Source organism: Halichoerus grypus, chromosome 7 (genome assembly GCF_964656455.1).
Source record: "Halichoerus grypus chromosome 7, mHalGry1.hap1.1, whole genome shotgun sequence".
NCBI lineage: Eukaryota > Metazoa > Chordata > Mammalia > Carnivora > Phocidae > Halichoerus > Halichoerus grypus.
Genome location: NC_135718.1, coordinates 154,240,943 through 154,268,672, shown reverse-complemented (window position 1 = coordinate 154,268,672; position 27,730 = coordinate 154,240,943). Strand labels below are relative to the sequence as shown.

The window sequence follows — 27,730 nt, the reverse complement described above, 5'->3', positions numbered from 1 at the left end:
ACTCTAGGAAAGGCGGGGTCCGGGTGGACTGGGGTAGAGCCTTCCCACACCCACAGAACTCCAGCGGGGCGGGGGGGGGGGGCTTCGCGCTGTGGGCACTGCGGAGCCAGGGGGTTTGAGCCCAAGAGATGAGAGCCCATGCTTCCTGCCGGCTCGCTGTCTGCTATGAGTCTTCGTGCCTTTGTCCTCTCCTTACCCGCCTGTTTCCCTTGGCTGCCCAGGCCCCTCTGTGGCCACAGGCAACCGGCTCAGTCGTTCGCCTTTTCCGCGCCCCCGCCCTCACACGCTAGCCGGCTAGCACGGGGAGGGGATGCGCCCGACCCTGCCTCCTTGCAGCCCCGGCCTCAGCACCACAGTGCCCTTACCCGAGGGCCAGAGGAGCACGGCTTGGAGAGGGATCTGGAGGGGAAGGGGCCTCCTGCCCCCAGCCCCCCGAGGGACCCGGAGGTGCTGGCCTCCCCGCCCCCTCTGGGGCCAGGCCGCAAGCCCTCACAATCCTTGGGCTGGTTCTCTGTGCTTAGTGCCAGTCAGTGCCAGCTGGCTGCTCTGGCTGCAGACTGGGGTGGCGCGAATGTGGGGGAGGGGGAGGAAGTGGGCAGGGGCCCAAGGGGGATGGGGGCCAGGATCGGAGGAGAGGGCAGTCAGAAGCCGGGTGGCCAACATGGGGGTCCCATGGGATGAGGGAAAGGCTAGACTGAGTCTGAGGGCTTCCGGAGCAGCAGAGGGGGTGTCAGGCCCCCAGTCTGGCCCTCCTGCCCCTGGCAAGTCTAATCCCCTCCCCATCACCCACTTTCCTCCACAGCCACCCTCTGAAGCTGTCCCTGGCTAATTCGTCTTGGTCCCTTTAAGAGCTGCCTGGGAACTGGGGCACCGGAGGGGGCAGGCAGGGCCCCCACCCACTCCCCCTGCCCTGCCCGCCCCTGCTCCGCCCCCTGCCCTCTACAGACTCTGCTGGAAGTCTTGGACGCCTGGGTTAGGGTCTCCACTGCTGGGCTGGGGGTAAGGCTGGAAAGTGGTGGGGAAGGGGGACCGTGGTCCCCGGGGGAGGGGATGGGAGGGTGGGATGCCAGTTTCCTAGCACTCTGGGCATAGAGTGTCTGTGCCAAGTTCAGTGGATAACATAGGGGGTCCTTCTGGGTGGCCCTCCGGCCTCAGACTGGGGGAAGGGCAGCTTCGGGGATCTTGAGGGGCAGAGCCCGGGGTCAGGAAGTCTGTGTCTCCTCACCCTCCACTCCCCCATCTCATTTTCCTGGGACCCTCCTGTGATAAACTCCATCAGTCACTCGCTGCCCCTCCTGCAATTAAAGATGTGGGGCCTTGGCACCCCATCTTCCCACAGGTGGGGAAACTGAGGCTAGGCAAGCCAGAGGAAATGGAACCGTATGCGTGTTAGCAGGAGAGTTGGAGATGAGGCTGCAGGAAACTTCTCCCTCCTTCTCCACCCAGAAGAAGGGGACACAGGGCACTGGGCGTCCAGCTCACCCCAGCATAGTTCTGACCACAGCCATGGCCACTGCCCGAGACTAGGTCCCCACTGCCTCACCAGGACAGCCCAGCCCCTTCCTGGAATTCCGATTCCATAGGGCAGGACCAGGAGAGGCTCCCCGAAGCCCGCCTGCATAACCCAGGGTTAAGTAGAGGTGGGGGAGCCCGCAGGCTTCCTTAGAGTATTTCAGAAATGTGGCCCTTACAATTCTGCTCCAGAGACAGCACCCAGTTCCCCTAGAAGGGAAGGAGGCAGAGGAAAGACCCAGGGACACTCCCAGGTGGGAAGTCCTTCTATAGTCTGACCTCTTCCTTCCTCTTACACCACTAGCTCAGCCGCCTCTGGCCCTGCCACCATGATTTCCAAACCCGTCTTCCCCGCCACCGTGTGCCCCGACCAGGGGGAGAAGAGCCTGAGCAAGTGGGCACTCTCTGAGGCCTCAAGGCCAGGGGCCGCCGGCAGCGAGGAAGGGTGGCCGTGGGGGGGTGATAGAGCTCTGCTCAGAGTCCACTTCTGCTTTCAGCACAAGCCAAGCCCAACTGGCCCCGCCCCAGGCGGAAATGCTCAGCCACTCCCCCTCCCCCCCAAGCCAGACCTGAACGGGAACCAGACTGGGCCTCTGAAAGCTCAGCCCGGGGCTGGCACCAGCACACTTACTTCCTTCTTCTTAGAAACACTATTTAGTCTAGAAATGAGCCCAACTGCTCCCAGGTAGGCTAGAAAGCTATGATTTTACCCATGTGCATCAGAGAGAACAAGCACGCTCTCTGGGGTCACACAGCAAGTTCGAGGCGGCCTGGCCTGGGACCCAGGGCTCCTGCTTCCCAGCCCCCCGGTGCCTCCTCCCCCAAGCCCAGAGAGGCCAGCCTGGAAGGGGCTTTGTCCACTGCTCATGTTACCAAGGAGGGAGCTGAGGTCCAGTGGGGACAGGAGAGCAGGGAGGGGTGCTCAGGTTCAGGGCTGGGAGAGGACACAGGCCCAGATTCAAGCTTCCAGCCAGATCTCTGCTTGCCCCCCGAGAGATGGGAAAGAATCCAGCTCAGGCTTGTCTCTGCTTTATCCGCATCTGGTCTAGACCTTTGGAAAGTCCCTTCTGCAGTCTGCCCTCATCCTTCCTCTTATAGCACAGCCCTTCTCCTCCTGACAGGTCTCGGGGGGCTAGGCAAAGAAAGCTCTGGTACAGTGGCTCGGGAAGAAACGGCGGAAGCTGAGCGTGGCAGTGGTCGCCTTTCCAGGGGAGTCGGGATACTAAGAACAGAAGAGAGGGCTTCTTGCAGAGACCCTGCCTCTCAGCTTATTTGCACAGATATTTGTATGTTCACTTGCCTCCTCCTTGGCAAACTTAGTTTGCATGGGGTCAGGCTGGCTGGCGGCCAGGTATGACCTCCTTCCCCCTTACATAGACACAGTTCCCAGGGAAGAGGGAAACCCAGAGAAACTGACCATAGAGAGAATTTGGCCCCACATGACCCCTGAACCCAGCTGGGGGACATCTGTGAGGTGATGCCTGCCTGACAGGGGAAGAGGGAACTGAGCAAGGACCCCCCAGGGGCTAGTGTTCCCCTCCTGCTTCCCCCCCACATCTGGAGGCCTGCCTCCCCCACACATGTGGATCCATGAGCCACAGAAGGTGGGGCGCAGGGGGACACGGGTAGGAGGAGGAAGAATATGGGGAGATTCTAGTCCCTCCCACTTAGAGATGCGGTCGCCATGGTGACTGAGGACCAGTGAGGCGGGATGGGGTTGAGGATGGGGGGCGGGGGTGTGGCAGGGACGGAGGCACTGGGAGACAGGAACTGCCTGGCATTCCAGGGGGAGGGAAGCACCGTGCATCCCCAAGCTCCAGGTAAGGGAGCCGGAAAGCTGAAGGGAGGGGGCGGGCCATTGTCTGGCGCGGGCTCTGCCCTGAGGAGGGGGCAGACCGAGGGGTCGGGCCATTGTGTGCGGTACTCAGCTCAGCCTTCCAGCACAGTCCGATTGGAGGAGGAAGCCTAGGAGGCCCTGGGTAAAGGGTTAGGGGGGATTGGGCTGGGCGGGTGGCAAGAAGGCTGAGAGACAGTGTGGGTGGGAAGAGGTGTGGGGTTGCTGGGGGAGTAGAAGCTAGGGACATCCCTGTGCCTTACGCACAGTAGGCACCTAAATAGAAGTTGATATGACTTGCTTGTGATAATAAAAAGAGGGCAGCCAGAGGCTGGGCAGGTGGGGCAGAGGAAGGGGAGCCAGGAAGCTGATGTTCCCCACAACTGTGCTCTTCTGGGGATGCCCTTGAGGCTGGAAGGGAGAGGGGGTAGGGGGCGTTGGACCTGCTAGGTCATTGGCAAAGCCTTTCTCCCCACTCCTGGAGCCCCTCTCAGTGAGGTATCTATGTGCCCTGGGACACCGAAGAGACAAAGTGCCCCAGAGTTCTCTGGGTGAGCACGGGGTGGGGAGGAAGGGGGGAGCATGGGGTAGGGGTCGGGGGGGCGGTGAACACAGGGTAGGGATGCAGGGGGATGAGCATGGGGTAGGGGTCAAGAGGGGTGAGCATGGGGTAGGGGTGCAGGGGCATGAGCACAGGGTAGGGGTGCAGGGGGATGAGTACAGGATGTGGTGCAGGGCAGTGAGCACGGGGTAGGGGTGCAGGGGGTGAGCAGGGGGTAGGAGTGCAGGGGGTGAGCATGGGGAAGGAGTGTAGGGGGTGAGCAGGGGGTAGGGGTGCAGGGGGTGAGCAGGGGGTAGGGGTGCAGGGGGGAGCCCGGGGTAGGGTGGAGACCAACATCCCTGTCTGCCCTCCCACCTCTAACCCCCAGAGCTAGATCTCCACCCTGGACCAGAAAGCTTGGCAGGAAGGGGCTACTATTTGATGTGATCTAGGGGTCGTGGGGAAAGAGTCCCCAGAGGAGGTGGACCCTGGGGTGGGGGACAGGGTTGAACTCAGCACTGTTGCTATTAGGGGGTTCCCAGGCTGGGGAGAAAGGAGCTGAGGGACCCCCCCATTGGGACTATGCAATGTCACGGCCCCTAAGGCCTTGTCCCTTCTTACCACCCCCCCAGCTGAACTTCCCCTGCGGGCCCTGGTTTCTTCACTGGGGCAGGGAAGAGGGAGGTGGGGCCTGTCCGCGGGGAGCTTGCTACATCGTCTGCCGGCCTGGTGCAAAAGGAAGATGTGGGGTGGCCCGTGTTCAGAAAGGGTCAGCCGCTTTCGGGACGGCAGCAGGAGAGCATCAGATCCTGCGTGGGCCCTTCCCTGTGGGGGCTCCTGTGACTGCCCAGGTCACGTGCCCCTGAAACCAGCCTGGCGGTGGGCTCCCCAGCTGCAGCGGGGCCACGGCTTCGGGTCGCGGCAGCTGCCTCCGGGGCCTCCCATGCAGGAGGGGCAATGGCGGGGCAGGGGGCCCTAGCTCCCCATCAGGCTCCTCCAAAGACCTTGCCAGCCCTGCTGGATGTGGGGCTCGTGCCTTGACCTGACGGCCAGAGAGGTTTCTGTTCCCTCTTGAGTCGGGAGTCCCCTGAGATACATGCTCTCAGCCCAGAAGAGCTAAGCTTGCCGCCCCCCACCCGCACCCCCCGGGAGCTGTCTGCCCCGTCCAAGTGGCCAGAGCTAAGGGAGGACCGCAGGAGTCAGCCCTCCCCAGACACTGGGTGGCCAAGGGACTCGTTTTAGGCAGAGCTGAGTCTAACTTGGCTTCTCCCTGTGTAGCCTCCCTGAGCTTCACTCTCCTCTCCTGTGAAATGGGACCACGGTGGTGCCTAGCTGCTAAAATTCTTGGGTGGACCAAAGCTTAATAATGCAAACTATTCATGTTGGCTGGAGGGCCTGGGAAAGTTGACCCGGCCGGAAGGAAAATTCCTGGGTCTCTCGGGAAGGAGGACGTGGGACTGGCATGTTGAATAGAACACTTCCAGAGGCAGAAACAGGGCGTCGGGCTGAGAGCGTGGGGCTGGAGCTGCCTCCCCCACGTGCCCCCCATCAGAACTCCTCCCTGTGACCCAGATAAGCTAATCTGTTCAAGCAGAGAGGCCCAGGGCCAGGGCAGGTCCCAGTCTGGGCTGGGAGGTGGGGAGGCGCAGAAGGTGGGGTCCAGGTGGGAGTTTCCCGGGACTCTGAGAGTCTTTGAAAGACTTTCTCTAGCAGCTTGGCCCCCGGCTTCTCCCAAGGACCTCCACCAGCCTCCGTGAAAGTCTGGGAGAGTCGACACAGTTGTCAGGAGGGGTCTGGCTGAGACCAACCCCCAGGCGAATGGAGGGGAAATGGGAGCAGAGGGGCAAGGAAAGAGGGCGAGGGGCCCTGACAGGGAAATCTAGGGAGCGACCTGGGCTGCACGGTGACCAGCGGGATGGCAGGACGGGAAGGACTCCCTGCCTGAGGAACGGGCATCTGAGAAGGAGTTGGGCCGCCGGTTGGAGCAGGCCAGCCCTGTGATGGCTGTGCTCTTAAACCAGCAGCCAGCCAGTTTCGGGCTGAGTGGGCCGGAAACTACCCACTTTATAGGTTGTGAGCCCTCGGTGCTAGACGCCTCATTAGCCCTGCGTTATGATGGGGCTCCCCCCTGGGGCCTCCAGGGGCAGGTGAGCCACCACCACTGGGGGGTTGGGTGCCTCAGCAGTGTGTCCCCGAGGTGTGAGCTCAGATGGGACACGTTCTGGGCCTCCGCCCGGCCTGCTGCTGGCCCAGGAGTGACGGGCACCAGGCTGCAGAGGGACGCGGTCAGCACGGCCACGGGTGAGAGCCGAAGACAGCTGCTGCCATCTCTCAGGACTGCGGCCCAGCTGGAAGTGGAGGTTTGAAGGTTAGACCACTGCAGGCACTTCCGAGTCCTGAGCAGTGAAGAGACCTCATCTTGTGGGTGAGCCAAAAGAGGAACAGAGATGGTGTCACGTCTCCTATCTGTGAGGGCTTGAGCAAGAGAAGTCACTCCTGGGCTGGTCAGATGGGATGTGGCATGACAGAGGGCAGAGGGGTAGCTGACATGACCTAGAAACTTTCTGGCCTTTTCAACTTTCTGGATGGATGGAGAGAGAGAGGAGGGAGGCCGAGGCGAGTCTCCTTTCATTGCCCGCCCAACCCCACCCCGAGTTCCGCCCAAGCCAGGGATCTGTCAGGACTCGAGAGGTGGAAATTCTGGTTTTCCAGAGCTCCCAGTGCTGGCTCTGGCACTATGGGTACCTGGAGGGCCGCGCTCCCGGCCCAGCCGGGCTGAGCCCTCCGTTCCCCACCTCCGGGGCCTGGGGACCCCCTCCACCCCAGAGTCCGGACACCCGGGGTTCTGCTCTGTGGCTGGCTCAAGGGTATGTGGGATGAGGCGGGTGGCTGGAGGTTGACGGTCCTGGGGACACGGATGCAGCCACCCAGGGGGACAGAGCCCAGGCAGAGGGCCAACTGCAGGAGCTCCGGGCAGTGCTGGGAGCCTGCCTGGCCCCGCATCGCCTCCCTGCAAGGAGAGGGCCAGGTAGGCCTGGGCATCGAAGACCTGCGCCCGGCTGGGGCGAGGGGCGAGGTCAGAGCAGGCCGACTCAGGCCTGCCTAGGTCATCGGAGGGCAGGGGTGAGAGTGCGGCACGAGGGTGTCCACAGATCTGAAAGTGCCGGGAGACATGGGTCCGATTAACCTGTATTTTAAGTGCAGGGATCTGCTCTTCCCGGGGCCAGGCAAGGGTTTGGGTTCTGGGCTACGGGGAAGGGAAGGAAAGGAGTAGACAGCAAGAAGGACTTCCTGAGAGTAAGGAGAGAAAAGGCAGAGCAGGGCCAGTGGTGGCCAGAGATCAGAAGGACAGGCCTGATGGCAGGACTCTGACCCCGGGGCGAGCGTGAGGCAGCCGGCTGGCGCCTGTGCATGATGGAAGCGAGACTCTGAGGGCACTCTGTAAAGGAAACTGTCCCCTCCCCGGCACCCCCACCCCCACCCCCACTTCTGCTGCCTGGGGCTCTCCCATTGGTCCCTGGGGGGGATGTGGTGAGGATGGCTCCCCCAGGGAGTGCCTGGGTGCCTGTTTCCTCAGAGCCATCTGGTGACAGCCTCCAGCTGAGCATGGCCCTCCTGGCCCTGGGCCGGGACCCTTGGAGCCTCCTGGGCCTTTTCCTCTCCCAGCTGTTCCTGCCGCTGCCGCCGACTGCAGGGGCCAGTGGGCAGGAGCCCCTGCCCAGGATCACGTACCGTGCAGGTAAGGGTCGCAGGGCCACGGGCCTGCCGCCAGCCAAGCTGGAGGGGCGGAGGAAGAGAGAGCCCGAGGGACAGGGGGAGGAAAGGGACGTGGGGAGCGCCAGAGACTGAGGAAGGAGTGAAGAAACTGTGTGGCCAACGACTGAGCGAAGGGAGGGCCCAGGGTGCTTCTCGGAGACGGTGCTTTTTCTTTCCCTCACCCCCCCGCACTTCAGACCCCTAACTGCTTTCATGCCCCCACGCACCCCCAAAGCCAAGGCCCATGCTAGAAGGTCATCCATGGACCTGGCAGCCCGGGACACGACAGGCGCATGGCAACCACACAGATCACACCGGACCACGCCGTGTCCGGTACCACGGACACCAGGAATAAGAGAGTCAGGGCAGCCCCTGGGGTACGGGCGCTGTCGGCTGGTTTCTTGCTGAGGCTGTGGGGGCCGCTGGCCCTCCCACCTCCAGGGAGGAGGCTCAGGGAAGGACTCGGGCCCTCCAGGAGGTGTGGGCGTGGGGTCTCCTGAGCATCTGTGTTGGGTGCTGGAATTACCAAGAGACAAGACTTGGCCCTGCTCAGGGTGCTCGCAGGCCTGCGCGGGGAGGCAGGTGAGCAGCCAGCCATGCTAAGGGTGGTCAGCTCGGTGAGCGAAGGACTTACATAGCTCTGAGGGAGGCCACCCCTTCCAGCACCTTGCCAACTGCTCCTTCTGGTCCTGAGATGGTCAGAGCTTCCAAAGGTGACACTTGGCTAGGCGGTCCTCTAACTAGGGCCAAGGTGCGCATGCGCCCGTGAGGGGACGGAGCAGCTTGTCCCTGTCGCTGGTGTGCCCCCTGGGAGCCAGCTCACCCCCGCCCCCCCAGGTGACATCCAGGCAAGCCCACAGGGGCCTTTGAAGACATATGTGTCTGCTCTGCTCAGCCTGTGGCTGGGATTCTAGTGGTCGAATTTCCTGCTAGAGGAGGGGAAGGGGGGTTGGGGAGTGTGACCCTACAAGCCACACCGTCCTGTCTGTGGCTCCCAGGATCTTCCTGTCTGTCTGTCTGCCTTCTGCTCCCCTGCTCCTCCCTGGGGGAGGACCAGCGCCTCTTTCCCCTGCCCCCTTCGCCCCTCCAGGCCTGGAAGAGTGTCCACGTGCCTCGCTCTATTTCCCGTCCCTTTGTCTGTCTCTTGGGTGCAGACCACCTTCCCCAGCCCAGCTGTCATTAGCCTGTCTCTGGCTGCCTCTTCTCTCCCCTGTGGGCTCAACACAGAGCTCCTACACCACCAGCAGGCAGGGTGGGGGTGGGGGGAGGGGGAGCTGCCGATGGAGAGCGGGTCCAGCTGCCCAGGCCTGGGGAACACACTCTGCCAACCCTCCCCCCACACCTTGACCTCAGAGGTCAGTTGCCTGCCCACCCACTTCTCATCACTCACCCCTTCTCATCACTTCCCAACAGGGGAGGGACGCAGGGCTCTCAGCCTCTTCCACCAGAAGGGCCTCCAGGATTTCGACACTCTGCTCTTGAGTGGTGACGGAGGCACTCTCTATGTGGGGGCTCGAGAGGCCATTCTGGCCTTGGATATCCAGGACCCGGGGATGCCAAAGCTGAAGAACATGGTGAGGAGGCCGGGGACAAAGGGTGTGGGCTGGGGGTGAGGGGGCTGACAGCTGCCCCGTGCCTGGGCCGCCCATGCGTGACTCACTGCCCAAGTGCTGTCAGCCCCAACCGGCGGTAACCAGCAATTCCCGCTACATATATCCGGTCTGGAGAACAGAGAAGAAACCCAATAGTGGCCTCACTATTTGCTGGTATCATGCATCCTGGCTGAATAATATTAATTGCTAAAATGGCTGATACGGAAATCATTGACATATGACAGAAATACTGACTCAAATTATATCAATAATCTGATATCCACCCACTGGTAGAAATCACCGAAACTTCTGTATTAAATTATAGTCACCCTACTAATGGGACAATGTGAGGAAGAAAGGGGGAAGGAAGGAGAGAAGGAGGGAGGGAGCGAGCAATTACTGAGCACCTTCCTTGCTGTGTCTCTCAGTGCGTGGTCTGTGGGCAACCTGTGCATATGGGATGCTGGTTGAAAATGCAGATTCTCTGAGGTGTGAGCCAGGAACTGACATTTTAAACAATTTCCCCAGGAAATGTGTGGTTTGTCAACTGCTGCCCTGCACAGCACGCATTGCGTTAGGTATTTTACGTACGTTCCTGGTTGTGCCCTCCAGAAGCTTGTGAGGTTGACTAGGACCACTCAACCAGTAAGGGGCTGAGCCTGGATTCAAGCTCAGGTCTGGTTCCACAGGCCAAGTGCTCCCACAGAGCTGCGCCCTGAGGAACACCAGTATCGTCAGAATAATAGCCATGGTCACGGACTGCTGTCATTAGAGCTCATGTCACTGACCGCCATGCCTGCTGGTGGCTTCCAACTAGACCCAAGGAGAGGACAGCAGGTCAAAGCTAGAGAGCAAGACCTCACATCCCCTCCCTCCCGACCCCCCGCTGCAGATACCCTGGCCAGCCAGTGACCGAAAAAAGAGTGAATGCGCCTTTAAGAAGAAGAGCAATGAGGTAAGTGGAGGTGGGGGTTTAGGGGCTCTGGGTGGAGAACCCCGGGCCCCAGACCATCACTGGAGGACGTCAGGTTGGGCAGGTAGTGGAGGAGGCTTCTTTCCATGGTGATCGTCTGTGCCACGTTCTGTGAAGACGTCCAGGGACTGCCTCAGCAATCCCGGGCCCTCTCCCCACTGGGAAGTGGGGGGCAGCCCGTGGGGCCCCGGTGTGTGGGGCCAGTGGCCAGACACCTGGATTCTCTGTCTCCCCAGACCCAGTGCTTCAACTTTATCCGTGTCCTGGTCTCTTTGAACGCCACCCACCTATACGCTTGTGGCACCTTTGCCTTCAGCCCCGCGTGTACCTTCATTGTGAGTCATGGCACCCAGCGCTCAGGCCCAAGCATCCCTTCTCACACCTAACCCCCCTCCTCTCAAGCTCTGGAAAACCCTGCTCTCCCGGACGTGGGACCCTCGTGAGCTTCCTGGCCCCAATTCCCCTCCACGTCCCTCTCCCTCCCTCACGCCCCTCATTTCCCAGACATGAGACTCTGGCGTTCTGGCCCCCAGCCTCTCCCCCCCTTTAGGAACTCCAAGATTCCTACCTGTTGCCCATCTCCGAGGACAAGGTTGTGGAGGGGAAAGGCCAAAGCCCCTTTGACCCTGCCCATAAGCACACGGCTGTCTTGGCAGGTGAGTATCGGGTTCCTGGCATCTGCTTTCCCGGGTCATTCTGTGAAATATGGAAGCTGACAGTGTCCTGAAAGGCAGGGGACAGAGGGAGGGGAAGCCAGGAGCCTCTGAACACCAGGTCAGAGGGAGACTCAGCATCCCAACCACCAGCTCCTGCTGATGCTGCCACAAAGGAGGTGGAGAGAGAGAGGTAGAGAGAGGTTCACATAGGTCTGGGAAGGGTCTTGGGCAGAGAAGAGGCCTGAGGTTCGGCCATTTGTTCCATAGAGCTTACAGAGAAATCACCATCTGTGTCCTCCCAGACAGACTCCCCACCTTGGCTTCCTGGACGAGGTGGCCCTTGGCTTTTGAGTGGGACCTCGAAAGATAGGTAGATGCACAGGGAAGATGTTCCAGGAAGAGAAGGGTGGGACCAAGGTGTGGAAACAGAAAACACAGCCACCTCTGGGGAAGAAAGAGTGATTCTATTTGGCACGTGGTTCAGCTGGGTGTGTGAGGGGGCAGGGAGAGAAAGGTCGGACAAGGCCAGCACACAGAAGGACAGGAGGGGTGGCTCTTCCCTGCGGCGGGGCTCCCTAACAACGGTGCTCAGTGGGGTCTGCCAGCTGGGCTATGGGCGCCACAGGAAGGTGGGGGGCACAGGAAGGGGGCCGGAGACCCATGTGGGTACTGGCCTGGGTCAGAGGCAGGTCTGAGGAGGGCAGAGGCCCCCTCCAACCAGGAAGCCTCCCGCCTCTCCCCTAGATGGGATGCTCTATTCTGGCACCATGAACAACTTCCTGGGCAGCGAGCCCATCCTGATCCGCACGCTGGGACCCCAGCCCGTCCTCAAGACCGACAATTTCCTCCGCTGGCTGCAGCGTAAGGACCCGAGCCCCCAGCACAGGTCTGGCCCTGCCCCGAGCGCGGGGACCCGGCCGGGCCCGAGAGCCGCGTTCCTGCACTCCGCCGTCCTCCGTGCAGAGGCCCCTCTGTGCCGGGCGGCCCTGTTCGGGGGGTGCAGTTCCCGCCCCCGTGAGGCGACGGGAGCAGGCGCCCCCAGGGCCACCCCTGGCCAGCCGCGGGGCATCCCGTCGGGCGGCCTGCCGCTGCAGAACCAGCCCTGGGGTGTCCCAACCTTAAGCCTATGTGCCCCGCCCCGCAGCGGACGCCTCCTTCGTGGCAGCCATCCCTTCGACCCATTTCGTCTACTTCTTCTTCGAGGAGACAGCCAGCGAGTTCGAGTTCTTCGAGAAGCTCCACACGTCCCGGGTGGCCAGAGTCTGCAAGGTCTGCGGCCGGGAGGGGGCGGGGCTCGCCGTGGAGGGAGCCAATGGGGAGGTGGCAGAGGCGGGACCGAGCGCCCAGGGCCCAATGGGGGCGGGGCGGGGGCGGGGAGCGGTGGGCGGGGCGTTCCTGACTCCGCCCCCGCGGCCCTAGAACGACGTGGGCGGGGACAAGCTGCTGCAGAAGAAATGGACCACCTTCTTGAAGGCCCAGCTGCTATGCTCGCAGCCCGGGCAGCTGCCCTTCAACGTCATCCGCCACGCCGTCCTGCTGCCCGCCGCTGCCTCCGCCGAGCCCCGCGTCTATGCGGCCTTCAGCTCTCAGTGGTGAGCAGCGCGGCGGGGACGCGAGGGCTGCACGCGTGTCGTGGGGTCCAGAGCGCTCACTCCACGCACTTCACCTAGGAAGGCATGTGCCCGTCACCACGTCCCAGGAATCTGACTCATGCTCTTCGTGTAGATGGGAAAGATAAAGCTCAAAGCGGTTCTTACTCCGTTATATCCTGCCGGGTTCCAAAAAGGATAGGAGGCAGCTCACGGAAGGCAAACATTGAGACCAGACAAGATCAAACCGATGAGGCAATGGGAGTAAAAGGAGAATAAGAAGGCAGGGATAGGGTCAGCACATCACAAATGTTTGTCATTTATGCAGTGTTGGGATGCTGGTTACAAATTTAGCTCTGAGCTTCCTAATGGCCAGAGCAAAGAGGGAAACACCATCAGTGTCACTAAGATAAAAATAGTCATTGCTTGGAGGCTGAGAAAAGTTCATTGCATCAAAATATCTGGCCCCACAGTGTTTAGGTGTCCGCTGTCCGTGGGTCAGATACCAAAGATACCTGCTGGAAGCAGGGGCTGGCATCAGTGGCATCCAGAACTGAGCACATGGTGTGCGGCACAATCAGGTTAAAGAGAACAAGAGAAACCTGTCTCCACAGACCAGGGCTAAAGGAATAGAAGTAGCCTCATAGTCGGGCTCTGGTTGGTTGTGTGAGGATCAAGAATCCAGCGGACCCAAAGGAGCAGAGCTTCATCTGGAGCCTGTCAGGATCTGGTTACACTGCCCCTCCCATGGGTACAGCCCAGCCTGGGCAAGACAGGCAGGAGCCACCCCAAGACCCGAAACCCAATTAATTGTCCTTAAGGATAATCCTAAGATGGGCCAGAGTCAGGGGCTCTCCTAGCCCTTATCACCATGGCTGGGGGGAAAGTAGGCAGCAGTGGGCCAACCCGGCCCTCCACACTCCTGCCCTCCAGGGCTTTCTCACAAGGGTGGGTGAGGGCTGGAGGGGGAGCTCCGTGGTAGAGCAGAGATGACCATGTCCCCTTGGGCTATCCCCAGGCAGATCGGTGGGACCAGGAGCTCTGCTGTCTGTGCCTTCTCTCTCAAGGACATCAAGCGTGTCTTTGAGGGCAAGTACAAGGAATTGAACAAAGAGACTTCACGCTGGACTACTTATGGGGTCCCTGAGATCAGTCCCCGGCCAGGCAGCGTGAGTACCACCCCCAACACTGAGCAACCCTCCGCCCCCACTGATACACACATATCGCACATATCAAAGTATCTGTCATGGCACAATAAATGTCCAATAAACGTTAGTGCTCCCTGCCCTAACCAGTCCTGTCTGCTCAGATACACACCTGCTCCAGTGGCCCACATCCCATAGGTGTCCAGCCCATCCTACACACAGAGTCCCCCCCTCCGCTAAGTGCACCCCAAATACCTGGGTGTATCCCTGGGGAAACAAGGGAGCATGGGCTGTGCCAAGGACTGCCTACGCATCTTCATCTGCATTTCTTATTTAACTTTTGTGTTTTGATCAGAGTTGTATATGGCCACCATTAACAGAATCCTATAGATCTACACAGTCAGTTACCAAAAACAGCCCTATGCCCTGTCTTCCACTTTTCCCTCTCTAGAGGGACAACCACCTTCAACTCTCTTAGCTGATACTTTTGGTATTTATCTCCAAATCTCTAACATACTTTTATTGCTACTTCTTGATGTTTCAGTTTCAGGCAGGATCTATTGAATTCCCATTCTGGATGGTGAGGATTTACCTGTGCCCCCCACCCCCACCCAGTTATGTATGTGCCTGTAGCAACCAGCAAGAACTGTTTGGGGGCATCTATTTCCAAATTCATGTGCGCTGACATGATGCTGGTGGCCCGAGACCTGCCATGGTGGGGGTATGCGCCACGGCAGTCAACAAACGAGTCAGGGCTCCCTGGCCCCCACCGCGACTGCTTTACCAGCACACCACCGCACCCACCCCTCATCTCCCAACATAGTTTTATAATAATTTTGGTTAGATCAGTATTTAGATTAGGACTCATGCACAGCTGAGCCAAGGAGCAGGCCCTGATTACTTTTCCTTTTTGCATAATTTAAGAATTTCCCTGGGGTTAGTAATTATCTCTCTTCTTTTTCTTTCTTTCTTTTTTCTTCTTTTACTTTCTTAATTTTCTTTTCTTTTTTTTCTTTTTTGGCTTGCTTTGTTTTCTAAGCTCTAAATATTAATTCAACCCCAAACTCTTCCTCAATGATCTGCATCTCTCTGAAGACAGATCCGTTAGGCATTCTAACAGTTTCGTCTTCCTGGAGATTGTTCCTGTCTGCTGCAGTCTGGACCTCCATCCCGGGCACTGCCACCATCCTGGTATTTCCCTTCTCGTCATTCTGGGCATTTCCTTTGTATCTCTCTGTGACATCCTCATGTTTCTTACATCCCATGGCTTCTTCTTTTTTCTTCTTTTTTTTTTCACTATCTTTATTTTTTTAAGATTTTTATTTTTAAGTAATCTCTACCCGCATCGTGGCTCAAACTCACAACCCTGAGATCAAGACTCACATGCTCTTGTGACTGAACTGGCCGGGCGCCCCTTTTTCTTACTTTCTTATTTTAGTGGAGCAGAGCCTCCATAGATTCCTGAAAGAGATACATGGCAGGTACATTTTTTGAGACTGAATGTCTGAAAATGTCTTTATTCTACTTTTGCATTTGATAGTTTGATATGTGCATGTAATTCTAGACTAGAAATAATCTTCCTGCAAAACTTTGAAGGCTTGCCTTGTTATCTTCAAGGGGATGGACGTCCAGAGTTCTTCCGATTCTTACGTCTCTGAAAGTCCCCGTTCTCACTGGAATCTAGTAGTGCCTTTTCTTTGTCCTTAGCTGTTCTGAAATTTCACGGTATTGCACTTTGATGGGACTCTGTTCCTTTATTTTGCTGGATGTTCAACCTGCCCCTTCAGCCTGGAAGTTTAGTTCCTTCAGTTTGAAGTTTTCTTGAACAATTTCCTTCTATTATGTTTTCATTTAACAAATATTTTTCGAGGCTGCCTGCCACTGTTCCAAGCTCTGGGGGACACAGCAGTGAACAAAGTGGACAGAAGTCCCTTCCCTCATGGAGCAGACTCTCATGTTAGGATGTTTTCTCACTTCTTACTGGGCCTCCTGGACCGGTCCGCTCCCTCTTTAAATCCCAGCCAGTTTCCCAAGCCTTTGGTTTTGCCCTACTTTCTGGGAGAGTGTCTCAATTTTATCTTCAAATCCTTCTATCGGATTTTTAATTCCTGCTAAAATACTTAATTTCCTAGATTTTTTTGAGCTTTTTTTAGCCTTTTTAAAAAAATATTTTATTTATTTATTTGACAGAGAGAGAGAGAGAGACAGAGAGCGCGCACAAGCAGGGGGAGCAGGAGAGGGAGGAGGAAAAGCAGGCTCTCTGTTGGGCAGGGAGCCCGATGCAGGGCTCGAGTCCAGGACCCTGGGATCATGACCTGAGCTGAAGGCAGATGTTTAACTGCCTGAGCCACCCAGGCGCCCCTTTTTGAGCTTTGAATATCTCTCTCTTTTTTTTTTTTTAAGATTTTATTTATTTATTTGACAGAGAGGGAACACAAGCAGGGAGAGTGGGAGAGGGAGAAGCAGGCTTCCCGCTGAGCGGGGAGCCCGACACGGGGCTCGATCCCAGGACCCTGGGATCATGACCTGAGCCGAAGGCAGACGCTTAACGACTGAGCCACCCAGGCGCCCCTGAATATCTCTTTTATAAAAACATTCTACTCTAGTTTGTTGTTATTTAAGCAGGTGAAATTTTCCGACCTGGCTCATGCCATTCGATTTCCATTTCTGTCGATCACACAGTGGTATAAAGCAGCAAAACTCGGGGCACCGGGTGGCACAGTAGGGCGGCACTTGGTTTCAGCTCAGGTCATGATCTCAGGGTCTTGAGATCAAGCCCCACGTTGGGCTCCATGCTCAGTGGGAAGTTTGCTTGAGATTCTCTCTCTCCCTCTCCCTTTGCCCCTCCCCCTGCTGTCTCTCTCTCTCTCTCTCTCTCTCTCTCTAAAATAAAGAAATCTTTTTTTAAAAAACAGCAAAACTGAAGGGGGGATGATTGCTGTGTATGTTCTAAATTGCTTTGAAGGGTCTCATTTGAGATAATTTGCCTAAGAATCTTGATCTTTTTTAAATATTTGGAAACATCCAATAAAAATGGAAAGAAAGGGGCGCCTGGGTGGCTCAGTCATTAAGCATCTGCATTCAGCTCAGGCCATGATCCCAGGGTCCTGGGATCGAGCCCCGCATCGGGCTCCCTGCTCTGCGGGAAGCCTGCTTCTCCCTCTCCCATTCCCCCTGCTTGTGTTCCCTCTCTCGCTGTGTCTTTCTGTCAAATAAATAAATAAAATCTTTAAAAAAAAAAAAAAGGAAAGAAAAAATGTTCTATAATAGAGAATGTCACACATGTATACAAAGTAGACAGAATAGTATAAGGGACCTCCGTATACCCACACATAGCCAAGCAAACTTGTCCCAGCCGTGCTCCGCCTACCCCCACCCTCGCCCGGGGTATTTTGAAGCAGATTCCGGACATGGCATTTTATCTGTATTAGTGTTGTAAGCTGCTGTAACAAATTACCACAAACCTCCTGGCTTCAAACAACAGAAATGTATCCTCCTGCGGGCTGGAGGCCAGGCGGTGGAAGTCAGGGCACCAGCAGGGCGGAGGCTCTGGGGGAGAATATGTCTCTGCTTCTCCCCCAGCTTCCGCTGGCAGCTGGCAATCCTTGCTGTTCTTGGCTCGTAGACACCCCAACCACTGCAGTCGCTGCCTCCATCATCACTTTGCCTTCTCTGTATGTGTCCTTCACTTCTCGTGAGGACACTTGTCACTAGATTTGGAGCCCATCATAATTCAGAATGAGCTCATCTCAAGACTTTTAATTATATCTACAAAGACCCTTTTTGCAAATAAAGTCACATTCATGGGTTTCAGATGGATGAATGGGGGGGCACCAATCAACCCACTACATCATCCATAAATATTTTAGTATCTCCAAATGATAAGGGCTTAAAAAAAAATAGCCGTAGTACCACTTCACACTGTAAAAATGAATAATTCTTTAATCTAATATGCATTTAGTATTCAAATTTCCAGTAGTCTCAAAGATGTCATAAAAGTTGTTTAAAATACAGGGTTTTTTTTTTAAAGATTTTATTTATTTGAGAGAGAGAGACAGAGATGGTGAGAGAGAGCATGAGCGGGGAGGAGAGGGAGAATAAGGCTCCCCACTGAGCAGGGAGCCCGATGTGGGGCTCAATCTGAGGGCCCGGGATCATGACCCGAGCTGAAGGCAGACGCTTAACCAACTAAGCCACCCAGCTGCCCCCAAATCCCGTTTATTTGAATCAAAATCTAAGTAAGATATATAAGTTTGGATTAGCTATTCTTTTTTTTTTTTTAGTTTATTTATTTAAGTAATCTCTATAACCAATGTGGGGCTTGAACTCACTGCCCCGAGATCAAGAGCGGCACCCTCTTCTGACTGAGCCAGCTGGGAGCCCTTTAGATCATTGTTCTTTTAAGTTTCTTTTAATCTGTATGTTCCCTTTTTTTTTCTTGCCATTTATTTGTCCTATAGAATTTTTCTCAGTCCAGATCTTGGTGACTATGGGTCTCTGTGGTGGAGTTGCAGTATTTCCTACACCTTCGTTGGAGGTTGGGCCTAGAGACTTGGTCAGATCAGAGTTTGACTGGGGGGCAAGACTCCTTCACCGTGGTTGTGGGTCTCCTTCCAGGTCATGTGTGGCGTCCAGCTCCCTCTCTGCCATGGGGCTCCTCTTCTGTAGCCTTATGGTCTGGTTTCACGGGCACATGGTCTTCGCTCAGCTCTCGTAAGACAGCAGTAATACTTCACTGTGAGGGTCTCTTTTCTCTGCATCATTTAGCTTTTTGTTTGTTTTTTCCATTGATTTGCTTTGGCCTCTTTCGTGTTCATGTTTTAACTCACACGCCTGGTGGCCCTGGGCTCTCTGCTCGCGTAGGAGTGGGGACCGTGAAGCTCTCTGGAAGCTTCACCCCTGGATGTGACTCGTCAGCGTGGGCCCCTTGTTGCTCACGGAAGATGGCCTGGCTGGGCGGTTTTCTTGGGGACAACTGGTATCAACATTGTCAGGGCTTACCTCTGACCTGCACTCGGTTTTCTGGAGGCCTCTTCCAGCCTTGTGCTTGGAGGGAGACGGCCTGGCTGCTGGCACCGGGGGGCCGGGGGGATGCGTCCCCACATGCACTGCGCCTCTCCACCTTCACCCCTGCCTGCTGCCCTCACCCAGAGATCCTCTGCTTTCCTGTCTCCGGAGAAGGAGCCTCCAGTCCTGGGCCGAGGCCCGCAGGGCCGCGCAGGGGTGCGGGAGCCCGGCCTGCCAGGTGCACAGACTTTCAGAGGCTCTCCTGACGCAGCCCCGCCCTTCCCACTTCCAGAGCTGGCCCGCAGCTCATTCATGACCTTTAGGAATTCTGCCTTGTAAATCAGATCATTTTGGCTACCCAGGGGCTTGCTTAAGAAGATTCTTTTCTTTTTTTTTTCCTGCTCAGTCTTTTACCATATTTGTTCATTTGCTTTTCAGCTTTCACCCTGTGGCTGTCTTTGCTTCCCCCTTGTCCCCCCCTTTTCGGGGGGGAGGAAGTGAGAGTAGGTGCATGTGCTCATTCTGGCATCAGAATGAAATACAGATGTTATTACCTCACGTTGCAGATGAGGAAATGGAAGCTCACAGAGGGGAGTAACTTGTCTGAGGACACAGTGGCAGGTGACGGAGTGGGGCTGGCCCTGAGATAGCGCCCTGGGGTGTGGAGGACAAGGATCCCGACCGAGGTCAGGACACGGCGCATGGCATGCTGGTGTGGGCAGGGCCTTCAGAGAACAGCCAGCCCACCCCCTGTCCACCGCCCCCCTCCCCATTTTATGGGTGAGGAAAAGGAGGCCCCGAATGGAGAAGGGGCTCCACCAGGCTTGTGGAGCAGGTTCACGCGACACCACCCCTTCCTGTGACATCATTCAGTGACTGGCTCGGCAAACACTTATTGGGCACCAACTGTGTGCCCGGGCTCGTGCAGTGCAAGCCTGGGGCTACTGACGTGAGCGCATCGTCCCTCATGCTGCTTCCCGCCAGCTGCCAGGCACCCGTGGGGAAGGCGGCAAGGACGGGAGAAGGACAACAGCTAACATTTGTTGAGTTCTTACTTCATGTCACTTTCCACATATCCGTGCGTTTCCTCTGCACAGCAAGCCGGTGATACGCGGCGCTGTGTGCAGAGCCTGGAGTGCCAAGCCAGGCAGCCCCAGAGCTTCCATCGCCTCCTGAGAGGAGGACCGCCTTGAGGGAGGCGCAGCGGGCTGGACCAGTGGGGGGGGGGGGCAACGGTGAGCTTGCAGGAGGGAGAGCGCTGACCCGATGCGCCTCCTTCCCCCTTTAGTGCTCCGTGGGCCCCTCCTCTGACAAAGCCTTGACCTTCATGAAGGACCATTTCCTGATGGATGAGCAGGTGGTGGGGACACCCCTGCTGGTGAAGTCTGGTGTGGAGTACACGAGGCTTGCGGTGGAGACAGCCCAGGGCGTCGATGGGCACAGCCATCTGGTCCTCTACCTGGGCACCGGTGAGTAAAGGGCTCCAGATGTCCCGCAGCGACCAAGCAGGGACCGCAGCTCAGGTTGCGGAGGGAAACCTTGGAGTTCGTTCACTCCTGCTTTCATTCCGCACATGCTTCCTGAGCACCTACTATGTGCCTGGCGCCCTGCTAGGCTCTAAGATATGGTGGGCTTACCCAACAACGCAGTCTCCATCCTTTCTGAGCTTTGAGTCTGGAGAGGGCGATGGACACAGGAACACAGGGGCTTTGCTGGCCCTAGCGGGAGCTCTTTGTCTCCCAGAGAAGCCACGTTAGGGCCACATTAGAGCCGTGAAGAGCGGCCAGGCGTCGGGCGGCTGGGAGCAGCGGGGGCAAGGCCTGTCCTTCAGGAAGTTGGCTGTGAAGGGCAAGTGGGGGGGGTGACTGGAGGAAGGGGGGGGTCCCACCAGCATGGTTTTTTTTTTAAAGATTTTATTTATTTATTTGACAGAGAGAGACACAGTGAGAGAGGGAACACAAGCAGGGGGAGTGGGAGAGGGAGAAGCAGGCTTCCCGCCGAGCAGGGAGCCTGATGTGGGGCTCCATCCCTGGACGCTGGGATCATGACCTGAGCTGAAGGCAGACACTTAACGACTGAGCCACCCAGGCGCCCCTATGCTTTTGTTTTTAAAGATGGAAAGGTCCGGGACGCCTGGGTGGCTCAGTTGGTTAAGCGTCTGCCTTCGGCTCGGGTCATGATCCCAGGGTCCTGGGATCGAGTCCCACATCGGGCTCCTTGCTCGGCGGGGAGTCTGCTTCTCCCTCTGCCTGCTGCCCCCCCTGCTTGTGCTCTCTCTCTGACAAATAAATAAATAAAATCTTAAAAAAAAAAAAAAAAAAGATGGAAAGGTCCTCAGGCTCCAGGAGGGAGGCAGGCGGTGAAGAAATGGGCAAGCCAGGGGGTAACTGGCAGGTGAATTGCAGAGGGAGCGGAAGCCGGAGTCCAGGACGTGGGTGGGGGGCAGCCCCCTGCTGGGATGGGGCGAAGGAATAGAAGAGGGTAAGGCTGGGTGGGTGTCCGGCAGGAAGCAGAGGCAGCTTTTACGCCAGTCTTTTGTGATGGTCCAGGAGGAGGACACGGGGTCTTGGGCTGGGAACGAGGGGTAGAAAAGGGGGAGGTGTGAGGAGAAGGGGTGGATTCAAAAGTCAGTGTGTAAAGAAGGAGCGAGAGTCAGCAGGGGAATGTGCAAGATTGCCGGGCGTGTGTGTGGAGGGCCCAATGGGGGTGGATGACCTTGAACTTCCATGGGAGAAAGCTGCAGGTGCGCCGATCCTTCCAGGACCATTCCCAGCCACTGTATCCGCTGCGCACATACCGGGTCCCAGCAGAGAGCAACAGACAAAAGCTCGGTGCTTGTGGAATGCATGCAGACAAACAACGAACATACCACATGAGCCAAGGACTTAGTGTGTTATGAGACTAGAAACTGATTTTGAGGAAGGGTGGATCCGAATGCCAGCCGGGGAGGTGGCAATTTTTAACAGGGCGGTCAGTGCAGACCTCCCTGAAGTCCTTGGAGGGACACCTGGTGGAGGGGAGGGTGGCTGCCGATGGGGTTTCTGCAGAAGCGCTCAGCTGTCCGCTGCCCCAAGTCCGTGGAGGAGTGGGTTGCGTTCTTGCAAAGGAAAGACAGAGAGGCCGGGGGTTCCAAGCCGTTTATAACAGAGTTCCCGTCAGCCCCACAGCATAGAGGGGAGCAGCCTGACCAGCCTGAGTCCGTGCTCTCTGTCTCTCCACAGCCACAGGCGCCCTCCACAAGGCTGTAGTCAGTGGGGACGGCAGTGCTCATCTGGTGGAGGAGATCCAGCTCTTCCCTGATCCCGAACCTGTCCGCAACCTGCTGCTGGCCCCTGAACAGGTGGCAAGGGGCCTTCTGACCAGGCGGGGGGCTTGGGTGCTGGGTCCTTACTGGGTGTGCAGAGGTCACTGTCCCTCTCTTTTCCAGGGCGCAGTGTTTGCGGGCTTCTCAGGGGGCATCTGGAGGGTTCCCCGAGCCAACTGCAGCATCTATGGGAGCTGTGTGGACTGTGTCCTGGCCCGGGACCCCCACTGTGCCTGGGACCCGGAGTCCGGAACCTGCCGTCTCCTGCCCACCCCCATCCCGTAAGTGCCGGTCCTGGACAGCAGTGGAGGCTGGCCCACCAGGACCTTCTTACCCAGCATGTGGGGTTCTTCCTCTCTCCAGGGGCGACTGGCACAGCCCCTCCCAGGATCTCCCTCCTGTGGCAGAGGCTCCTCCTGGGATGGGGTTGCAGTCTTGAAGCTGCTCCAGCCCGCCTGGGTTTACCTGCCCTCTTCTGTGTCCCACCCTGCCCCCCCTTCCTCCCTCCTCTTCCCGCTTTGGTCTGTTTCAAGGCCTGAGGTTTGCTTTCCCTGCCTTCTCAGGAAGTCCTGGAGACAGGACACGGAACAAGGGAATCCAGGGTGGGCATGCGCCACTGGCCCCGTGGGCAGGAGCCTCCATCCTCAAAGCCGCCCCCAAATCAGTGAGTGTGGAACCAGGGGGTAGGGGGGAAGGCTCAGGTTGGTGTCCCCCCAGAACCTGCCCGGCTTGAGAGCTGAACACCCAGACCTGGGGCGGATTTGAGTCCTGGCGTCAGGAGGGAGGATAGGAATTCCGAGCTGGGATCCAGGATTGAGGCTGAAGTCTGTTTTGGTGTCAAGAGTCGGAGTCAGATGGACTGAGGGTCTGGGGTCCAGACTGGAGATAGACGAGGGAGCAGAGCTGAGTTTGGGAGCTGAACTGGAAGGTGGAGGCGGGGAGTCAGGGTCCAAATGTCGGCAGAGCTTCCCTGCCCTCCTGCTCCCCTCCCTTAGCCGTTTCCTTCCTTCATCTACAGTTAAAGAAGTCCTGGCTGTCCCCAACTCCATCCTGGAGCTCCCCTGCCCCCACCTCTCGGCCCTGGCCTCCTACCACTGGAGTCGGGGCGCGGCCAAGCTCCCAGAAGCCTCTTCGGCAGTCTTCAACGGCTCCCTGGTGCTGCTGCTGCGGGGGGGGGTGGGGGGCCTGTACCAGTGCTGGGCCACGGAGAATGGCTTCTCGTACCCTGTGGTGTCCTACTGGGTGCACAGCCAGGATCAGCCCCTGGCCCTGGACCCCGAGCTGGGGGGCATTCCCCGGGAGCGTGTGGAGGCCCCACTGACCAGGGTTGGTGGCGGGGCCGCCCTGGCTGCCCAGCGGTCCTACTGGCCCCACTTCCTCACAGTCACTGTGCTCCTGGCCTTAGTGCTTTCAGGAGCCCTCCTCCTCCTCCTCGCCTCCCCACTGGGGGCTCTCCGAGCCCGGGGCAAGGTGCAGGGCTGTGGGACCCTGCCCCCGGGGGAGAAGGCCCCCCTGAGCCGGGAGCAGCAACTCCAACTTCCCAAGGAACGCAGGCCGTCCGCCAGCGATGTGGACGCTGACAACAACCACCTGGGCACCGAGGTGGCGTAGACTCTGGGCGCAGGCTGCGGCCGCGTAGAGTAGGGCGGGCGCCCGCCGCGCTGCTGGGGGACCTGGGGCAGCGCAGCCCTGAGGGCGGGGGGGGGACACAGAACACCACCTTCCCACCTTGTCACCGGTGGCCCTCAGCGGGGCTGGACCCAGCAGCCTGACCCCCTGTGGGCCTCCCCTCCACCGCGCACATGGGCCCTCCAACGGGCTGTCCCAAGCCTGGACCAAACAAGAAGACCTAGAGCGGATCCCTCCAGAAACATACTGCTCCAGGAGCCCCTAAAACACGAGACTGCTCCAGGCCCCTGTGGTAACAAAGCCCAGGGTATACACGAGTGGGCACGCCGCTGCCTGCTGTCCCTGGAGACCCCCCGCCGGGGGCAGCAGCCACCCCCACGGACACCAAGGCTCCGCTGTCCCAGGGCCCTGCAGGGAGCTGCCCCGTCCTGCCCCCTTGTCCGCTGAGCACCGCTGACTCCCGGCAAGTGACCACTTTCCTCTTGTTTCAGTTGGGGCAGACTGTGAGCCCTGCCGGTGGAGGAACGGGGGTAATCTGAGCCTTGTTCCCGCCTCTCCTCTGGCTGACCTCTTCAGCCCCCTCCTCTCCCCTTTCCTTTATTTTGGGATTCAGAAGACCGCTTGTCACAGACAGTTTATTTTTTATTAAAAAGACAAAGCTCACGACTGGTGTGGTTTCTGTGGGAGCCGAATGCTGCAGCAGAGGACCGCGGGGCGGAGGGCCTCAGCGGGGAGGAGCTCCAGGTTTGTGGGGCCCAGCTGCCTCCAAGGGCAAACCACCTGCCCTGCCACCTGCCCGCCCAGAACCAACCCCGCAGCGCTTTCCTCATCCATCGCCGCTCCCCGCAGCTGCTGGCCCCACGGTCCCCGCTCCCCTCTTGGTGGACTGAATTTAGGGAGCAACCAGACCGTATAGCCACCCCCAGCCTGGCCACCCCCTTCCCCCCGATCTGACGATCTGACGAGCTGCGCTCTGTGCACACCCCTGTGTGGAGGCTCCCCGGAGGCTCCTCTCCGCAGAGACCCCAGCATTGCCCTCACGCTACCATCCCCCCTCTCCCACCAGCCCCTGCGCTGGGTGTTCTCTGCAGGGTCCAAAGAAAGGATAATGCTGCACCCCGCCCCCCCACTGGCTCTCTTTCCCATTCTTACCAACACCCAGAGGGGGTCCTTTCTGGCTGCCTGCCCATGGCTCCCCCAGAGAGGCCCTCGCCCCCTTGGATGCCCTGTGCTCTGGCTTTCTCCCCTACCTCTCTGCAAAAACGACTCTCTGAAGCCACCCATAAGCCCCACTGGGCCTTGATCTCTGTGCCAACCTTCACACTTGGCCACTGTATTCCCATAACTCTCTTTCTCTGGGGCTTCTTCTTTTTAAAAAATGTTTTTATTTTTAACATGGCACAAAGCAAACAATGTGTACTTCATGTAAGTGGAATCACACAGTATTTGGCCTTCGGCAACTGGCTTTTTTTCACTCCCGTAACATCCTCAGGGTTCATCCACGTTGGCGGACTTCCTTCCTTGTTGGGGGCTGAACACTCTGCCCTTGTAGGTACGTTCGGCAGCTTCTTCACCTGTTCACACGCTGGGGGACACTCGAGTTGTCGCACTTCCTGGCTACGGTGAACACTGCTGGAACGAACACAGGTGCGCAAGTCTCTCCACATCCCGTCTGCTGTGTCTTCTTCACTGGAGTGAGTTGGCTTCTCTAGGAATATCTTTCTCCCCTGCTGGCTCCGCCTTCCTCATCTTCCTCCGTCACCCAAGGTGCTGTTACCCCGAGCCCGGCTTTCGCTGTTCAAGCACCTGCGAGACTCGTCCTGCGGCTCCCCTGCGGACCTCTAGACCAAGAGCAGTGGGGCCCCGGAGGGCGCTGGGCCAGGACAAGGCTGCTGGGAACTTCATCTGCTGTCAGTGGACTCGGCCCACCTTTGCTGTCCGCGCTGCAATCCCTCACCTCTCGGAAGGAAGGCACAGGAAGCTCCCTCTGCTTTAAGCGTTATGGATCCCTCACTGCCAAACGGGCAGCTCCAGAGCGAGCGTCCTCCTGCGCTCCAGCCAGCACGAGGACAAGCCCGCGGACGTCTTTATCCAGGGGACCCAGAGGCTTCTAGAAGCACATCCCTTCTCTCCTCTTCTCTGCCTCCCCTCACCATCACTCTGGAAACTTCTCTTTCCTCATCTCCTTCTGAGGTACAATTTAGGTGCCTCTGTGCCACCTTCCCAGCCAGCCCAAGTCCTGGCCGATTCTTCTCCCCCAAGATCTCCCTGGCACTCATTGTGTGCATCACTCAGGAGGTACCTGAGCCAACCATAAGGATGCGAGACAGAGAGTGGGCTGTCAGCACCCCGGGGGACGGGAGGCACCTCGAGCCACCTCCGCAGCTGGCACTATGCCCAGCGACAGGAGGCCTCCACAGCGGCTTTCCAGCCGTGACCTCTCAGCAGCCTCGGACCTTGGTGACAGTTTCTTCCTGCAACACCTGTACTTTGGTCTCTGGCTGTGTGCTCTCTCACTTACCTGCCTGCCTGCCTGCCACTGCATCTCAGTTTCCTGCGAGCATCCTTCTCTTCTCTCCCTTGGACAGTGTCTCCATGCCTACTACTTCCCCTCCTGCCTCTTTTTTTTTTTTTTTTAAGATTTTATTTATTTATTTGACAGAGAGAGACAGCGAGAGAGGGAACACAAGCAGGGGCAGTGGGAGAGGGAGAAGCAGGCTTCCCACCGAGCAGGGAGCCTGATGCGGGACTCGATCCCAAGACCTTGGGATCATGACCTGAGCCGAAGGCAGACGCTTAATGACTGAGCCACCCAGGCGCCCCTTCCTCTCCCTCCTCTTAACGAAAGATGCCCACCTGTCCATCTATCCATCCATTCAGCAAACATGCACTCAGCACTTGCTGTGGTCCAGAATTTGACTTAGACAGCAGGAGACACATGAGTCAGACTCACTTCCTGTCCGCACATGGCTTATAACACAGCAGCAGGGCCGGCCACAAGCTGGGGAAGAGGTCTTGTGGGGGACAGTGCATTGGCCTGCCCTTCTAGCTACTGCTTACCTCCACTTGGACACACCACAGACATCTCTAACGCAACATGTCCCAAATTCAATTTATCATCCCCTCCAACCTGCTCCCTCTCCCATGTTCCCCTATGCTAGCTAATCACACTGCAACGTGGAGGCTTGGGGCTCACCCAGCACATCCTCTCTCCCACCCCTCCACTCCATTGGCTGGGTCCCCACCCCATCTCCTCCTCCTCCTCGCTTGCCCGGGAATTCCTCAGAACCTCTGCAGTCCCACCAGGTCCTGACCACCTCACCAAGGCAACCAGAGCCGACCCCTAACCTGTCTCTTCCACCTTTCTGCCACTCGCATCCAGACTCCATTCTCTGGCCTGGGTCAAGAGGAACTTACTAAAAAAAAATTTCTGCCTAAAATTTGAAGTGGCTAGAGTGGCTCAGTTGGTTGAGCGTCCGACTCTTGATTTCAGCTCAGGTCATGATCTCAGGGTCGTGAGATAGAGCCCCATGTCGGACTTCGCGCTCAGCGGGGAGTCTGCTTGAGGTTCTTTCTCTTCCTCTCCCTCTGCCCCTCCCCCTGCTCGTGCACACACGTGCTCTCGCTTTCCCTCTCTCAAATAAATAAACAAATGTTAAGAAAAAAAAAAAACTTGAAATGGCTTTTCATTCACTCCAGAGTAAAGAACTCCAGAATAACCTCCTCCTGGGACAGTGTGCCTTTCCTCTAGTCGCTCCATACACACCTTGCACCACATGCTCACCAAGGCTGAGCACCTTGTACCGTTTTCCGGAAACCTTTACTGAGTGCCCAGCATCATGTCAGGCCTTGGTGACACAGAGATGAACAGACAACCTGCCTAACGGAGCTAACAGTGAGGTTCCTTGAGGCATGCTGTTTCTTCCACCTGGGACATCATCCCCTCTGGATTCTTCTCAAACCTATCACGCAGTCAGTGCCCTATGTACACCTCACTATAATCCCTTTTATACACTGCTGCTGCTTCATTGGGTTTCTGTGTGCCTGGATAATACTCTCAATGCTGAAATCCTTTCATTCATTCAAATATTTACTGAGCACCTCCTATGTGACAGGCACCGCCAGGCGCCAATGGCACACTAATGAACAAAGCAGACACAGGTCTTGTGGTCATAGGGCATACATCCTGATG

The 27,730-nt window shown here is 57.7% G+C and overlaps 1 protein-coding gene across 4 annotated transcripts; it reads left to right on the top strand.

Moving 5' to 3' along the window:
* Window positions 1–923: 923 nt before the first annotated feature.
* SEMA4A (semaphorin 4A) lies at window positions 924–24,201 on the top strand. 4 transcript variants are annotated; one of them, XM_036068854.2, is made up of 15 exons: window positions 924–999; window positions 7,465–7,626; window positions 9,057–9,217; window positions 10,128–10,190; window positions 10,445–10,543; window positions 10,759–10,864; window positions 11,609–11,725; window positions 12,009–12,133; window positions 12,284–12,456; window positions 13,472–13,622; window positions 19,894–20,074; window positions 21,827–21,945; window positions 22,033–22,190; window positions 22,473–22,573; window positions 22,928–24,201. In XM_036068854.2, the coding sequence occupies exons 2-15, from the start codon at window positions 7,494–7,496 to the stop codon at window positions 23,518–23,520; spliced, it is 2,280 nt and encodes a 759-aa protein (XP_035924747.2). In that variant the 5' UTR covers window positions 924–999; window positions 7,465–7,493; the 3' UTR covers window positions 23,521–24,201. The 4 variants fall into 4 exon arrangements, with proteins under 4 accessions (XP_035924747.2, XP_035924817.2, XP_077934670.1 ...); XM_036068924.2 differs by lacking the exon at window positions 924–999 and adding an exon at window positions 6,062–6,312; XM_078078544.1 differs by lacking the exon at window positions 924–999 and adding an exon at window positions 6,421–6,503.
* Window positions 24,202–27,730: the final 3,529 nt, after the last annotated feature.